Source organism: Periplaneta americana, chromosome 12 (assembly GCF_040183065.1).
Source record: "Periplaneta americana isolate PAMFEO1 chromosome 12, P.americana_PAMFEO1_priV1, whole genome shotgun sequence".
Classification (NCBI taxonomy): domain Eukaryota; kingdom Metazoa; phylum Arthropoda; class Insecta; order Blattodea; family Blattidae; genus Periplaneta; species Periplaneta americana.
The window spans coordinates 84,407,844-84,424,642 of NC_091128.1; the positions used below are offsets into that span (position 1 = coordinate 84,407,844).

The 16,799-nt window shown below is 37.2% G+C and overlaps 1 protein-coding gene across 1 annotated transcript in view; it reads left to right on the top strand.

Moving 5' to 3' along the window:
• Nucleotides 1–13,705: 13,705 nt before the first annotated feature.
• The window catches only part of Mvb12 (multivesicular body subunit 12-like Mvb12), a 29,501-nt gene continuing 26,407 nt past the window's right edge, over nt 13,706–16,799 (top strand). The window contains exons 1-2 of the mRNA XM_069841657.1: nt 13,706–14,212; nt 14,668–14,866. Coding sequence (XP_069697758.1) covers nt 14,114–14,212; nt 14,668–14,866 — 298 coding nt within the window. The 5' untranslated portion in view covers nt 13,706–14,113. The remainder of the gene's footprint in view (nt 14,213–14,667; nt 14,867–16,799) is intronic.

Genomic DNA, 16,799 nt, shown 5'->3' on the forward strand with positions numbered 1-16,799 from the left:
TCTGCTAAAAACCTTCTGCTGCTAAGATAACCCCGTCAGTTGACGCAAATTTCTTCCCAGCCATGTGAGTTTTGAGCTTTGGGAAAAGAAAGGAGTCTGAGGGTGCAAGATCTGGTGAATGGAGGGGTACTGCAACAATTCGAACTGTAATTCGTATAGTTTAGTAACCGCGATTGCAGACGTGTGAGCAGGTGCATTGTCGTGATAAAACGACACTTCCTTCTTGGCCATACTTGAGTTGCTGCAGCAGTTTTGAATAATATTCTCCTATTATTGTTCTCCCCCTTGCCACATAGTCAATCATGATTATCCCCTTAGAAGCTCGCAACACGAAAGCAATGACTTTCCCAGCCGATTGAACATTCTTTGGGGGCAGAGATTCACTGTGCTTACATTGCTTCGACTGCTGTTTTGTCTCTGGTATGTACAGTATAGTGCGTTTCACGAATAGAGAGGGTTGCCTCGCCGGGTTTTTAAATTAGTAGCATGTAAATTTTCCAGGAAGGCAAGAGGACTACCGAACGTTTCAAAAGAAACTTCATAATCTTGATAGAACACTCATGTATGTATCATGTATTGCGTTATCCATAACAATCATAGAATTAGTGGAATAATAGGTAAAAGCTGCTCCTGAAACCATTTTTAACCACTTCCCTTATTATCCCGAGTTAACTTGGGTTGCTAACATGTGTCAAAATTTATTAACCCAAGTTAACTCGTTTGAGTCCCATTGTCTATTTCATAGATTTTTTTTAAGTATGTAAGAAAATTAGTGATGTACAGTGATTCTGCAATATTAAATGACCTCTTTACGAAAATAAAAAAATATGACACTTTTTTTCACAAAACTGGTAAAATATATAGTAAGGGAAGAGGTTAAACGATCGCTCTCCATTTGTATGTATGTATGTATTTATTTACACTGCAAGTGGGCAAGCACCAGGTGGCAGTGGTATATACAATATTAACAATACACAATAAAATGATAAGCAATACACAATAAAATTTACAATACACAATATAATTTTACAACACATACAATTTTATACACAATACAATAAGAATACACAATACAATTTAACACAATAATAATAAAACATAAATAAAATACCTAATTTTACAATACAACCTACATAATTATGTATAGGTCCTGCATAAGTTTCAATAGTCTTTCACTTTACTCTCATCTCATTCCCTGTAGTGGCACTATGACGCATTTCACTGACACTTTAGCACACATTTCACTGAGACTCTGTAACACATTTCACTCACACTATAGAACACATTTCATTGACGCTATAAATTATCACTGATCGGAACTGTTCACTGCACTGTAAAACCATAACTTCACTGGCTCACCTCGCTTCACTGATACAACAGTTCAAATAAGTCAAATAATTACATCCTTATGCATACTTATAAACAGAACTACATTTAAACTAAACATTTCTAGTCTAAGGCCCTCTTACACGCTATTTTTAAATAATTTACAATTCAAACCAAGGAAGTAAACTCGTCAGGCTAGATAAATGCATGTCACCTTAAAAAATTAAATGTTGAATGTCACCTTAATTTTAATTTGCACTTTATACACAACTTTTTAAATTATTCTTGAATCTCCTTAAGGAAGGACAGCCCTCAAAGACCGCTGCAGGTAGGTCATTCCAATCATTTATAGTTCTATTTAAAAATGAGAATTTACCTACATCCGTTTTCTGTTTCCTACATTTGATTTTAAAATCATGATCGTTCCTACCATAGTACATTGGCTTTTCTAACCGAGCCGTTATGTCTACCCATGCTTTCTGACCTAGATGTGCTCTATACAATGATGTTATTCTAGTTTTCCTACGTCTGTTTTCCAAAGTTTCCCATTTAAGTTCTTTTATCGTATCGTTTCCATCTTCTCTTTTACCTTTAACAAATTTAGCTGCCCTATACTGGATTCTTTCTAAGGAATTTATCTGATATATTCTATAGGGATCCCAACATGTAGTTCCGTATTCCATTAACGGTCGCACTAACGTTAGATATGCTATTTCCCTCGATTTGGGGCTAGCCTTTCTCAAGATTCTCATAATAAAGTGAAGTGCCCTCCATGCTTTACCCGTGACATTATCAATATGCTCTCCCCAAGAAAGTTTGGAGTTTAAATACACTCCTAGGTATTTACAACATTGTTCTTGCGGAATTACAACACCACTGAATTCGTAATTAAGACTAGTTTCCTCTCGGGTTTTACAAAATGTTATAGAATTACTTTTAGAACCATTTATTTTCATCCTATGCTTTAACGCCCAGTTATAAATTTTATTCAAGTCTGTTTGAATAGCATCTACATCTGAATTATTTCTAATCTTTCTATAGATAATGCAGTCGTCTGCAAATAGCCTCACATTTGATGTAATATTCTGGCATAGGTCATTTACGTATATTATAAAGAGTAATGGACCCAGAACGCTGCCCTGTGGCACCCCTGAACTTATATTTCCAATTTCCGATATTTCATGACCTACTCTAACTCTCTGGGTTCTACCTTTTAAGTATTCTTGGATCCATAGCACCACTCTTTTATCTATTCCTAGCCTACTTAACTTATCTATTAATATGTCATGTGGCACCAAATCAAATGCTTTCGAAAAATCAATCACAACTGCATACATTCTTCCGCCTCTATCTACCTTTTCAGCTAGATCCTGAACCAGCGACGTAATTTGACTATCACATGAGAAGCCTTCCCTAAAACCATGCTAGCGGTTGTAAAACCAGTCTTTCGCATTTAGAACATGACGAATATAATCCGATATCAAATGCTCCATGACTTTACATACGACAAATGTAAGGCTAATCGGTCTGTAGTTTCCGACATCTATTTTTTTCCACCTTTATGTATGGGTACCACTATAGCTGATTTCCAGTCACATGGAATAGCTGCATTGTTTATGGAAACATGAAATATACGCATTAAGTATGGAATTATGGCCTCGGAACCTAATTTAAGAATCTCTGTAGCAATACTATCTGGTCCTCGAGACTTCCGACTTTTTAATTTCGTTATTCTCTATCTTAACCCCTTTGGAAGTTATTTTGAAAGTCGAATTTGGTTCACATTCACGGTCTGTGACACAACCACTCCTATCAGCGGGATTATTATTATTATTATTATTATTATTATTATTATTATTATTATTATTATTATTGAAAACCGAAATGAAATAGGAATTTAATAAGTCGGCCTTTTCTTTGTCATCACTTGTACTTTCTCCGTTCTGATTTCGTAAAAGCACTACTCCTTCATTTTTTCCTTTTCTCCTGCGTACATAATTATAAAACTGTCTCCAATTATTACTTTCATCTTCTTTTAAAATAGTTTTTAGAAAATTTTCCTGAGCTAACCTTTTCCAGACTCAAGTTTCTTAATTAATTCGACATATTTTTCCCAATGCTCATGGCTTCGTTTACGTTTGCTAAATGCGCGCCTTGTCTTTTTCTTTAAGTAGCGAATATAATTAGTGTAATATTCTGGGTCCGGATTTTTCTTAATTATTTTAGAAGATAATTTTACTAATGCCTCGAAAATTATACTCTTAAATTTATGCCACACATTTTCCATATTTCCTTCAGTCCTAATAAAGTCATCATGCTTTTGTCGTAGAAACGTTTGTAATTCATGGACATCGGTTTTGTTAAAATTCTAGACAGACAGTGGACTTGACCTCGGATTTACTGTGTTTTCCTTAGTTGAATGCAATTTGAACACCAGTAACCCATTTTTTTTACAAACCCCTGTCCTCTACCGGCATGAAGTAGGCCTACTCTAATCCTGGAACCTTACCAATCGGCGCACGCGGAACTTCATTGTCCATAGTTCATCTTTTGTCATGTTCACATTGACCCATGTTTCGTCGAGAGTCGTTCGGCTGATCTTATATCTTTATTTGCACAAACAGATTACGCAACGCAATTATGTCTTGACGTTCCATCAGATATTTCCGCGCCATGTTATTCTTCTCTAGCGGAACCCAATGTTTCTCACTATCCGCCGGAGAGATGATCGGGACGCAGGGAAACACAACTTCTCTTTGGCTCTTTTTAATATGTCATTCACACTTGGATTGTAGCCTTCACCACACAAACTTAAAATATTCCTTCTTAATGCATCACTGTCGAAATTAGCTAGGCCTATATTATTTTCAGAACAATCCAGCTGCCGTTTTTTCGTTGAATTTTTCAATTCGCCTGTTTGTTTCTCAAGAATTCTACTTTTCACTAATTGCAGTCGTTTTAATAATCTTTCATACACTTGGCGCACCTCGCATCATTATATTCTTTATGAAAATAATCGTGAATCAGGTATGTAAGCTCTTTATTTTCGAAACGAATATGGTTCCCTCTTCTACCAATTAAATAAGACACTATAATAAGCATAACATAAAACTTACATTTAAGATTGCCATTGTTGACAAGACCACGATTCACATCAAACTGCTTGAAACAGCAAACTGGTTATGGCTGTAGCATCTGTACGCAATAGGAACTACAATAGGCCTAATATCAGCGACTTTATTTCAACCCTCCCTACACCTGCATCGAAACAGTAACGTGCAGGTTTTCCAGGAATATGGTCGAGTAACCTCTTAAGGATATTGAGGTCAATCCTCTCTATTCGTGAAATGCACTATAGTAGCGGATTCAGTGGTCAGTGGAAGAAAGTCCTTAAAAATTCTGTAATAGTCTACGCCAGCCGTGGCGAAAATGTGACTCACGAGCACATTGTGGCTCGCAATGATAGCTGTGCATTTCTTTTACTTCCTATCTCCCCCAACCCCCATCCTCTCACTCACCGGAGTCAAACTCCGTTCCATTTGGCGAGTGGCGTATTGTCCAATGTCTCTCTCGAAACCATGTACCTCTACAAAAACGAAAGTTTCAAGTAGGATGGGAGGACGCATTTTTTTTGCTGCCAATATGATGAGAATATTAAATGTACGATTCGTTCACAAGTATTACGAGGAAACGGTTGTATAACATAAAACGACATTATACTACATGTCACTCATGAAACATTAAAAGGTGAATTATTATTATTATTATTATTATTATTATTATTATTATTATTAGTATTATTCTCGTGACGAGAATATTGTACGAAATGGAAATATAAAAATTGGAAATTTATCCTTTGAAGAGGTGGAAAAATTCAAATATCTGGGAGCAACAGTAACAAATATAAATGATACTCGGGAGAAAATTAAACACAGAATAAATTTGGGAAACTCGTGTTATTATTCGGTTGAGAAGCTTTTATCATCCAGTCTGCTGTCAAAAAATCTTAAAGTTAGAATTTATAAAACACTTATATTACCGGTTGTTCTTTATGGTTGTGAAACTTGGACTCTCACTTTGAGAGAGGAACATAGGTTAAGGGTGTTTGAGAATAAGGTGCTTAGGAAAATATTTGAGGCTAAGAGGGATGAAGTTACAGGAGAATGGAGGAAGTTACACAACACAGAACTGCACGCATTGTATTCTTCACCTGATATAATTAGGAACATTAAATCTAGACGTTTGAGATGGGCAGGACATGTAGCACGTATGGGCGAATCCAGAAATGCATATAGAGTGTTAGTTGGGAGGCCGGAGGGAAAAATACCTTTAGGGAGGCCGAGACGTAGATGGGAAGATAATATGAAAATGGATTTGAGGGAGGTGGGATATGATGATAGAGACTGGATTGATCTTGCTCAGGATAGGGACCTATGGCGGGCTTATGTGAGGCGGCAATGAACCTCCGGGTTCCTTAAAAGCCAGTAAGTAAGTAAGTATTATTGTTATTATTATTATTATTATTATTATTATTATTATTATTATTATTATTATTATCTCTGTACGTCGATCCTTTTCCAGCAGATGTACGAATAATGCGGTTAGATCTTCAATTTTAAAAAATGTGGTGTTAAATGAAATCTAGATGTAAGGACTTGACAAATGTTGAACTTTTCAAATCTTTGCCAAAAAATAAATATCCGAAGCTTCGTTCTTTCGCTTGCTCTGTTGAACCATGTTCGCTACAACTTACGTTTGTGAAAAATTATTTTCAACAGTGAAAACAGTAAAAACCAAATTTAGATCACAACTGACAGACATATCTTCGTGATTAACTACGACGGGAGTAAGTGACATAATTCCTGATTTTGAAACTCTGTCGCAGAGACATTCTGAAGAGAGTTAAATTTAGGTTGTGATTATGTGTCCTATGTTTTCTTGTTCATTTCTTTCTTCGTTACACGTACTAAACATTAGTTTGTAACCTTATACTGTATAAAATTATATTTAAGTGCTTGACATAAGGAAAAGTAAATCCGTTAATAAGTCAGACAGTTGCGTTACTTCCCCTTCGGGTGTCCGCCTCCCTCCATAGGTGCTATGCACGTTGCAGGTTACACAGTGGCTCGGAGCACGATCACATTTTCGCCACGGCTGGTCTTTGCGCATCTTTTGCTCCTTAGTGAGAGCATGCCGATGCGACCCGCAATATATCATTGCTCCTTAGCGGCAGCGATCTTATGCAACCCACAACATATAATTATTGGAAAAATATACGAAGTTTGCATATCATCGTATATGCATTACATTGAATATATTACTAGTGGCTTGAACACCCACGTTCAACGTAATTATAAGGATTCTACGAATTCCCTGCCTTCCCTTTTAATTAAAAACTTGCTGTAATCTTCTAAGATACCTAATATAACGTGACATCAAGTTTATATAACTAAATATAGGTATTGTATATGTGTGTGTCTAATGCCTACCCACTTCACTTTACGTGATTCGGGTTCCACATACTGCGGACTGTGACCCATTTTCAAATTGCACACCACTTCGGTGGCCCACGTTATGCATGATGTGTATCTGTGAAGAGTTATGTCTTGTACTAGGATGAGTGTATGTTAAATGTTCGTGTAAGTGTAGTGTAGGAAATGGATGAGGATGATGATGAAGGTGAAGAAGGGAGAAGGGGAAACCCGGTTCCAGCACGTAGCCTACTCCTGTCGAATAGCACCAAAGGGGCCGCCAGTCTTAACAGACGAATCACTATCAACAGTGACATACCTTCTCTTCATATGCACTGCAGAGAGATTTGGGATTTAACCCAGGCATATTGGTGCGCAATTTATGTAGTGATTAGAAGGTGTGCACCGCCATCTCTCCTAGAATTTTAGCTGTATATAATTTAATTCTAACACTGCTGTCCTCTTCTAAGGGACCTATAATGAAATCAAATTTGCATAATTATATTTAGGTACACCCTTTAACACGGAAAATGGTCGCTCTACTGTAGCGTGAATCTGTCTAGTGTCGTTCAGGTTAACGCGCGATGCACACGAGGAAAAATTGTGCATCGAGGATGAAGACAAGGCGTAGCAGCGACGTATTTGTATTTGTATGTCACGAAACGATACATTCCATCCGAAATCTTTACGACTGAAGCCCCGTTCACACGGTACGGCAATTTCTCGAAACGCGAATTTATTCTGATCTTTTTCATACGGACAGCAGTGTACACAGGGTTCGATTTTTTCCAGTATATAAATTAAATTTCATTATACATGGGAAAAAATCGAATTGTGTAGGCTATACACTGCTGTCCGCAAGAAATCGATTCGAATAAATGCCCATTTCGAAATTCCATTAGTGTAAACACGGTTCCATTTTTTCTAATGCGTAATGAAATTCAATTTATAGGGTCATTTTGGGAGATCTCTTCACTTTTAAGAAGTGTAAGTGATCTCTTTTAAGAAAAGTAGCCATTGCGAGCGCTGTTCCTAGTGAAAAAAGTCGAACTACAAGAGATCTGCGTTGATTGTTTTTAATCTCTGTGTAAGTGAATCTCGTGACTTCAACTTTGTGATACGTTCATATAAGGCAATAAACACAATACATCATTATGCATGGGAAAAAATCGAATTGTGTAGGCTATACACTGCTGTCCGCAAGAAATCGATTCGAATAAATGCCCATTTCGAAATTCCAGTAGTGTACACACGGTTCCATTTTTTCTAATGCGTAATGAAATTTAATTTATAGGGTCATTTTGGGAGATCTCGTCACTTTTAAGAAGTGTAAGTGATCTCTTTTAAGAAAAGTAACCATTGCGAGCGCTATTCCCAGTGAAAAAAGTCGAACTGCATGAGATCTGTGTTGATTGTTTTTAATCTCTGTGTAAGTGAATCTCGTGACTTCAACTTTGTGTTACGTTCATAGAAGGCAATAAACACAATACAATATGTGAGTTACACTTTTTTTTTTCAGTCATGAAATGTAATATACCATCTTTAGTTTGTTGTACTTTGACTGGATGTGCGAAATATTAGAGATGCACAAATTATTGTATATACATTTTATACGTTAGTAAAGACGCCAAATGATAACTCACAAGTCGTCCTAGATGGCGCAGTCGGTATAGCGCTGGCCTACTGTGCCCGAGGTTACGGGTTCGCTTTCGGCCCGGGTCAATGGCATTTAAGTGTAATTAAATGCGATAGGCTCATGTAAGTAGATTTATTGGCATGTAAAAGAACTCCTGCGGAACAGAATTCCGGCACACCGGCGATGCTGATATACGGAAGTTGCGAGCGTCGTTAAATGAAACATAATTTAAAGTTTTGAAATAACTCTCAAACAATTATCTTTGTTCTGAAGTAAATCTCGAAAAGACAAAGTATATTATTATTCTCGTGACCAGAATATTGTACGAAATGGAAATATAAAAATTAGAAATTTATTCTTCGAAGAGGTGCAAAAATTCAAATATCTTGGAGCAACAGTAACAAATATAAATGACATTCGAGAGGAAATTAAACGCAGAATAAATGTGGGAAATACATATTGTGAATTTTATTAGTAACAACAATGTAATTTATTCGCCACAATAATTCCTTTCTACAATCCACCTTAAACGCTCTCGTCAACAATTGGATCTTCACTCAACACAGTATTCGTTATAGCACTCCACCGACGACAATGACAACTTACTTGGACTATTACGCACAACAATGAACTGTTAATCTTAACTAATATTTACACAGTACTATTTACAAATCAGAACTACCAGTTCTCAGTTCACAGTTCTTCTATCTCAGTCACTCGAGTTCACAGTATCTCGAACCACAGACCTTCAGAGACAGTTCACTGTACTCGAACTCGGGTCCCTCCAACTGCGGTCCACTGCACTCGAACTCAGGTCCCTCCAACTGCGGTCCACTGCACTCGAACTCAGGCCTTCGGATGCTGACGCAGATGCGGACGCACACTCGAGTCGAACTCCGGCACACAAGTCTGGCTTGCTTGCTCTGGCTTACTCACTGACTGAATAACTGAAAACTCTGCTCGAGTTCGCTGGCGCTTCTTCTTTTATAGCAAAATCATAGTTGCGAGAAATTTCTACAGGTGTGTAGAGAATTATCTCGATATCTCCACTTCGACGGACTTCTGGAATAGTCGGGAAGGTCGTTCCACATTCACTGCGTTAAGTAGCAGCTGCGCGCGAAGCCTCCCCTCGCGTGTAGGCCCCTTTCCCCTTTCCCCGTGAAGCCCGCGCGATATGCTCTCTCGCGGGACGCTGGTCGTGAGTTCGAATCTCACGTCGCTGTCACAATATTATTATTCGGTTTAGAAGCTTTTGTCATCCAGTATGCTCTCAAAAAATCTGAAAGTTAGAATTTATGAAGCAGTTATATTACCGGTTGTTCTGTAGGGTTGTGAAACTTGGACTCTCACTTTGAGAGAGGAACAGACATTAAGGGTGTTTGAGAATAAGGTTCTTAGGAAAATATTTGGGGCTAAGCGGGATGAAATTACAGGAGAATGGAGAAAGTTACACAACGCAGAACTTCACCTGATATAATTAGGAACATTAAATCCAGACGTTTGAGATGGGCAAGGCATGTAGCACGTATGGACGAATCCAGAAATGCATATAGAGTGTTAGTTGGAAGGCCAGAAGGAAAAAGACCTTGGGAGACCAAAACGTAGGCCTACATGGAAGGATAATACTAAAATGGATTTGAGGGAGGTGGGATGTGATGATAGAAATTGGATTAATCATGCACAGGATAGAGACCGATGGCGGGCTTATGCGAGGGCGGCAATGAACCTCCGGGTTCCTTAAAAGCCATAAATAAGTAAGTAAGTAGTCCATCCATGGCAGTGGTGACAATGCCAAAAGTAGCGAATTCCAAAGTAAACTGTTTAAGACAGTGGCTTCAAGAATTTCCGAACTTTTCGACAGATGGGGAAATTGTAATTATTCTGCCAAGCCTGTAACAAAGAGTTTAGTTGTTTCTTCTTTGTAGTTATTGCTTAACTTTATCCCAGATTTACGATTTTCTTTCCACGACATTATTAGATGAATGCGTTGGGCCTAATATCATGCAGATGATATTCATGTCAAATTCATCCATTCATTTAGTGTTGTGCTGAAGGGCAGGTCTTTCGCTGCAAACCCAGCTTTCGCCAATTTTTCCTATTTTCTGCCTTCCTCTTTGTTTCCTCATATGATCCATATATCTTAATATCGTCTATCATCTGATTTCTTCTTCTACCCCGAAATCTTCTCCCGTTCACCATTCCTTCCAGTGTATCTTTCAATAGGCAGTTTCTTTTGAGCCAGTGACCCAACCAATTTCTTTTCCTCTTCCTGATCAGTTTCAGCATCATTCTTTCTTCACCCACTCTTTCCAACACAGCTTCATTTCTTGTTTCGTCTGTTCACTTAACACGTTCCATTCTTCTCCATATCCACATTTCAAATGCTTCTATTCGCTTCTCTTCACTTCGTCGTAATGTCCATGTTTCTGCCCCATACAATCTTACACTCTATACAAAGCACTTCACTAGTCTCTTCCTTAGCTCTGATTCCAGAGGTCCGCAGAAGATGCCCCTTTTTCTATTAAAAGCTTCCTTGGCCATTGATATCCGCCTTTTGATTTCTTGGCAGCAGCTCATGTTACTGCTTATGGTACACTCCAAGTATTTGAAGCTGTCCACTTGTTCTACTGCCTCATTTAGAATTCGCAATTCTACCTTCTTTACTTTTCTTCCTATGACTATGGTCTTCGTCTTGTTGGCATTTAGGCCTATCTTTATTCCATACTACTCACAGCTATCATTTAGCTCGAGTAACATATCCCTCAGCATCATCTCCTCTTCTGCCAACAACGCCATATCATCAGCAAATCTTATACATTTTATTCTTCTTCCTTCTACTATCACTCCTCCCATTTTCCGGAATCTTTTACCATGGAAAGACTAATCATGCCATGTTTGCAGATTTTCTTGGGAAAGATAAATGCTGTAGTTTACCGTTGCTTTCCGCACACCACTCTTTCGCATCTTAAAAAGATCCCAGGGGTCCCCAGTGTGGAAATGAGGAGAGTGGATTTGACTAATTAGCCCCTCCGGAATTCACCGAAATTTACCGCAATGGTTAAATATAAGTTATATCAGGGTTTTTGACCCGATCAGAGACCAGGAAGTCGACCTGGTTGGCAAGTTGGTATAGCGCTGGCCTTCTATGCCCAAGGTTGCGGGTTCGATCCGGGGCCAGGTCGATGGCATTTAAGTGTGCTTAAATGCGACAGGCTCATGTCAGTAGATTTACTGGCATGTAAAAGAGCTCCTGCGGGACAAAATTCCGGCACATCCGGCGACGCTGATACAACCTCTGCAGTTGCGAGCGTCGTTAAATAAAACATAACATTTAACATTTAGAGACCAGGAAATCCCAATTAGCCCCGTGCCCCTCATATCAAATTATCTTAATTAATTATAAAATAGTTTGCTATTTGCACGCTATATAGGATCCTCGTTTTCTTTTTAGGTTTCGAGTGATAGAAAGTTCCATTTAATTCAGCATACACAGAGTGTTACATAAGACAAATTTCGAACACAAATTATATAAACTTAAGGAAACCCGTTTGACACAATTATCTGAAGAATCCAGAAAAAAAAAGAATCAGTTTTACAGTGACTTATGTCATGCCGTTACAGCAGCTAACATTCTATTCCGGAAAATCCAACATTCAAAGCATTTCTTGAAAAAAAAAATACTGCCACCAATCAGTCCCTTCTGAGTCAACGGTGCGCAAAAATTACTTAGATTCAACGTACAATGACTCAATGAACAGAATTCCACAAGATATTGGAGACTCACATGTCTGAATGTCAATTGACGAAACGACTGACGATCTTGGTCAATATAATATTGCGAATTTAGTTTTCAGGAAATTGGATCCAGGTGCGCCATCCCGAACTTACCTAATAAGCGCAAAGCAAATTCCTAAGACAAACCAGAAAACAATCGCACAATTTGTCAACAATGGACTGAAAGTACTATATTCAAATAACTTCGAAAGCAAAGTGCTGCTCGCCTATATAGATGTTGAGGCCTACATAGATGTCGATGGTTGCTGCAATGGTGTTGCACATGACGTGTCTTGTCCATGGTATGAACCACAGTCTAATAAGTATTAGACTGTGGTATGAACCGCGTAGCAGAAGAAGTAAGAGTAGAATTTCCTAGGATCAATAAATTAATCTCTACGGTGAAGAAAGTTTTCGTTAAGACATAGTCAAAGATACAGGCTTTTAGGGAAGAGTTCCCAGAAATTCTTCTGCCACCTCAACCAGTTCTTATCCGATGAGGTGCATGGTTAAAAGCAGCAGAGTACTATAGTGAATATTTCTTAAAGATCCAGAAAGTCATAAAAAAAATCTACCCGAGGATGCTGCTTGTGTCACTTCGGCAAAAGAGTTACTCGAAGATACCTCCATCCCCCGTGATTTGGCTTGGTTTGAACAATTTGAAGTTTAGAAACCTCTTGATGTTAAATTATGAATCTCTTATGGAACGTACTTACTATAATATTGTAGTACACATAAAAAAAACTATAAATCAGTAGGTTTAGAAGCTTCCTTGACTAGTCTTAAGAAATACATTTTAAAAACAGGTGAAGCAAGAAATTTGTATTAAAGAATGACCATAATAATGACCGAAAAAAAAAAAAAAAAATTTATGTGAATGTCCTAAGTATATTACTTAGGGGGGAAAGGAACTGGCCACTCTACCTCATTATCTCCTGGCTTAGTTGCCTCATGAGTGCTGCCTTACTGGTAGCATCGGAGTTCTATCTCCCTGTCTCCTACGATATATGGCTCATTGGAGTAGTTCATAGTTATGTTTTTTACCGTTCATTTATAGGTTCAATTTTAATTGTTAAATTTCAAATATACCGCCTCTGAGTCCTATGTGTGGCAATGGCTGCGTTTGTTTACAAAATTATGTAAACTACTAACTGATAAGGCTACTTGTAAAAATCGTTATCGCGACTATCTATGTCAGTACATTTATGTGATGTGAGTAAAGTATCCAAGCATAGTGTCACCACGATCCATTATTAAATTAAATGAAGTTTCATTTTCATCAATAAATGAACAAATAGAAATAAAGTAGTCTGTTTAAGGTAATAAAGGAATGTTCTCTCCTTTTCAAGCATCGAAGTTTAAAGTTTTATGACAGATAACCCATTAGTTTTTTACATACAAGAATATTCAGAATGTAAAGTTTCCGGTTTTTTACATTGCAACGACGATCAAGTACTCTGTGATCAGGTGATTACTGTGCTTCTGAGTGGGCCATGTCTAGGTTACAAAGATTCCGAAGAGAGGTCCTGTAACATTTGTTCGTGTTTTGTTCGAAGGGTTTGGATTACTTATATGTGCTGTAAGCAGTAATGTGTAATTATTTCTGTTACGAGGAGATAGAATTGGGATTGAGTGCCGTTAGTTGACATATGTGGAAGAAATATTAAATATTTATCAGAAAAATATATACGCGTTGTCAATTAAGCAATTAGAAGTGATTAACCGCAAACAGAATGATGACTCAATGTACATAAAGAAAGAGAGGAAGTAGTAGTGTTGTCTTCGTATACATAATTTTGACACAAGGATAAAACAACGTTAAATTTAAATCTTTGTATTTTGCCATAAGTTTTCAAGCGAAAAGTTGTGTTACTGTCACAGAAAAAAAGAACACTTCAGTTCCAGTATGATGCACCAAGTATACAAGACACTGCCAGATGATAGACCAATTACGTCTATAAATGTAATCGAAGATGTAGATAAGTGTCCTTCTGGATTTGTTGTAGTAAGTATATAAATTTAATGAGCTAATTTTATACCGAAAACTCACAGTTTAATTTATTAAAGTTTCTTTTATAATATACAACTTTTCATTGTGTGAAAACCAGATTCGCTTGGGGTGTACCTATGTAATGCTTTTAAAATTTCAGCTTTGAGATTTTGGAAGAATATCAGGCACTACTGGACAAAAGTTGTTTCAGGATTAAACTAAAATATGGGATGAACTTGCACTTCTGTGCGTATAATTTTGCCATCAGATAATAGATTTCTTTTTGATATTTCGATGGTACATGTAAATAGTTTATAAGTACATTAGGTACTTATGATGCCGATGAAATATTGAACGAAGTAATGGTAGTACTTGTATTTATGGAACCTATTTATATAACTTCGCTATTTGAGAAAGGGCTAATATTAGTTGCAAGGTCATCGTATGTAACAGATGCGTCTATTGTTTAGGTATCTCGGACCCATGATCAGGATTCAGATGCAGATTTGTGGCGAGAAGGAAGCTTCTTTGGAAAGAAATTGACTCGCTACATCTGCTTATCAAAGACTGAAGGTATATCGGATTATATAGTAGAGTCAATAGCGATCATAAATGAGAAGGAAGTTCCTCCTGATGGATTTGCTCTAATCACAAGAACAGCAGACACTGGTAAGTAATTAATTTGGCATTTTAATCTCTTATGCAAAACCTGTGAGTAGGCTACCTACTAGTGAATGTAAAAAGAACTACAAAACAAAACGTTGACCGAGGTACTATGAAAATTGTTACATGGTAAATCTCTGACAAAAATCTGCATTGCTGAGTGACAGTTAGGTATTCTACTTTTGCACATTGTGCGTTTTTCTCCATTCATTCAAATTGACAGGCCTACATGTGAAAGATGGAAAATTGTATGTTTTACTGAAATTTGAGACTTTCGAACGGTGAGTCAAGATATTGCTAACTTGCTCTGTATGTCAGCAGCCTCAAATTTAGTGTTGACAAATTTGCAATAGACGCGGCCCTTCAGTGTATCACCATATTTCCACGTAGAGAAATAGGTATATGCTTCTTCTCTGTAATTGATTCCAAATCAGTGTTACAAATTTAGTGGAATTACAAACCAACTGAAGCCAATTACAATAGACCTGTACATGTATACATCATCAACTTATCCAGTCTATAACCACACATAAGTTTATGTCGATTCATAGCCATTATGATAGAAGGGAGCCACCAGCGTAGCTCAGGCTGTAGCGTGTTTGCCTTCTTCTTCTTCTGTCTCTCACTGGTCTACCACTTATGTAAGTGGCTTCGGAGTATGATGCCATTTCCAGAATTTCTTCATCGAATTTTTGTTTAACAAGTCCCATACCATCTGCACGTCTTCAAAAGGGACAAAGGGCAAAGTCATAATTTCTTGGATTTAATGTTGTATTTGTGGGTTCCGCACAGCCAAGTAGGCTTTTCTCAGTCCTTTATTCACAGCATTTCTCCGATTGTTTTGGTGAAGTGAAATAAATATCCTGTGATATTTATATTAGAAAAAATGCCCGACTTGCATTTATGTTTGCCATTACAAAATCTGTCAAACAGTATGTTGGATTTAATACATAACTTTTGTTTCTAGCATAGTTTATAAGTTTATTATAAATTGTAGTGTAGGTTTTTTTAATTTGTCATGCTGTAAGATGGTATATAAGTGGAAAAACAACATTTCTTATCAATTCATGTACAGTGAACAATTGTGCAAACTGATTGGGTACAGTTTTAAACATGCCATCAACAAGATGGTGTCACTCTGGTGCAGAAATTTTACATTCCTAACAGTAAAAAATATAGGCCTAAGAATCCTATTTTCATTGTTTACACCATTGTTTAAGAAATTTTCTCCGTTAAAGTTTTATCATAAGAATTTTGAATGATTATTGCTGTCAAACTGGCTGGAACAGAAGGGCGAATTTTGATTTACAGTTCATTTTGTAATACTATTGTACCTGACGATGCCCCTTGGAGGGCGAAAACATTTGTAGAATAATACAACAAATGTAAATATACTAAACATTGAATAATTTGTTTGTATGTTGTGTTAAGCCATAAGATTGATAAAAATTTAATATATTGATATATGACAACATTATGAATTCTGATTTGCTGATAAGAACCATATGTCTGATAGCATTCCATTGGGGCAAAACAATAGTAGGTAACTTCATTTTGTATTTGGGATACTAACTTGCATGTCTCACAGTTGCAGCAGGAGGCTATGTAGGGTTAGTCTGTGCACACTGTCCTATTCTGTTTAATACTTCACATATACGCAGGTGACGGACGCAGGTGATCCCTTGTGCCGTCTCTCTTTACTTCTATATTATCTAAGTCAGAATTTGCTACACGTTTGGGATTGCAAGATTTTCTATCATAACATCTCCAGTGAATAGTTGTCTTACCTCTGTTCTTCAAATGATAATGATATGAACTGTACGTCCAAATGTGATGCTGCATCTGGATTCCCCTTTGAAATAATCTTTACTGTAGAGTCCCAGAATTGGCTTCTTTTACAGAGGACAGATGAGACAGAGTGTATTTATTCTTAAATTGA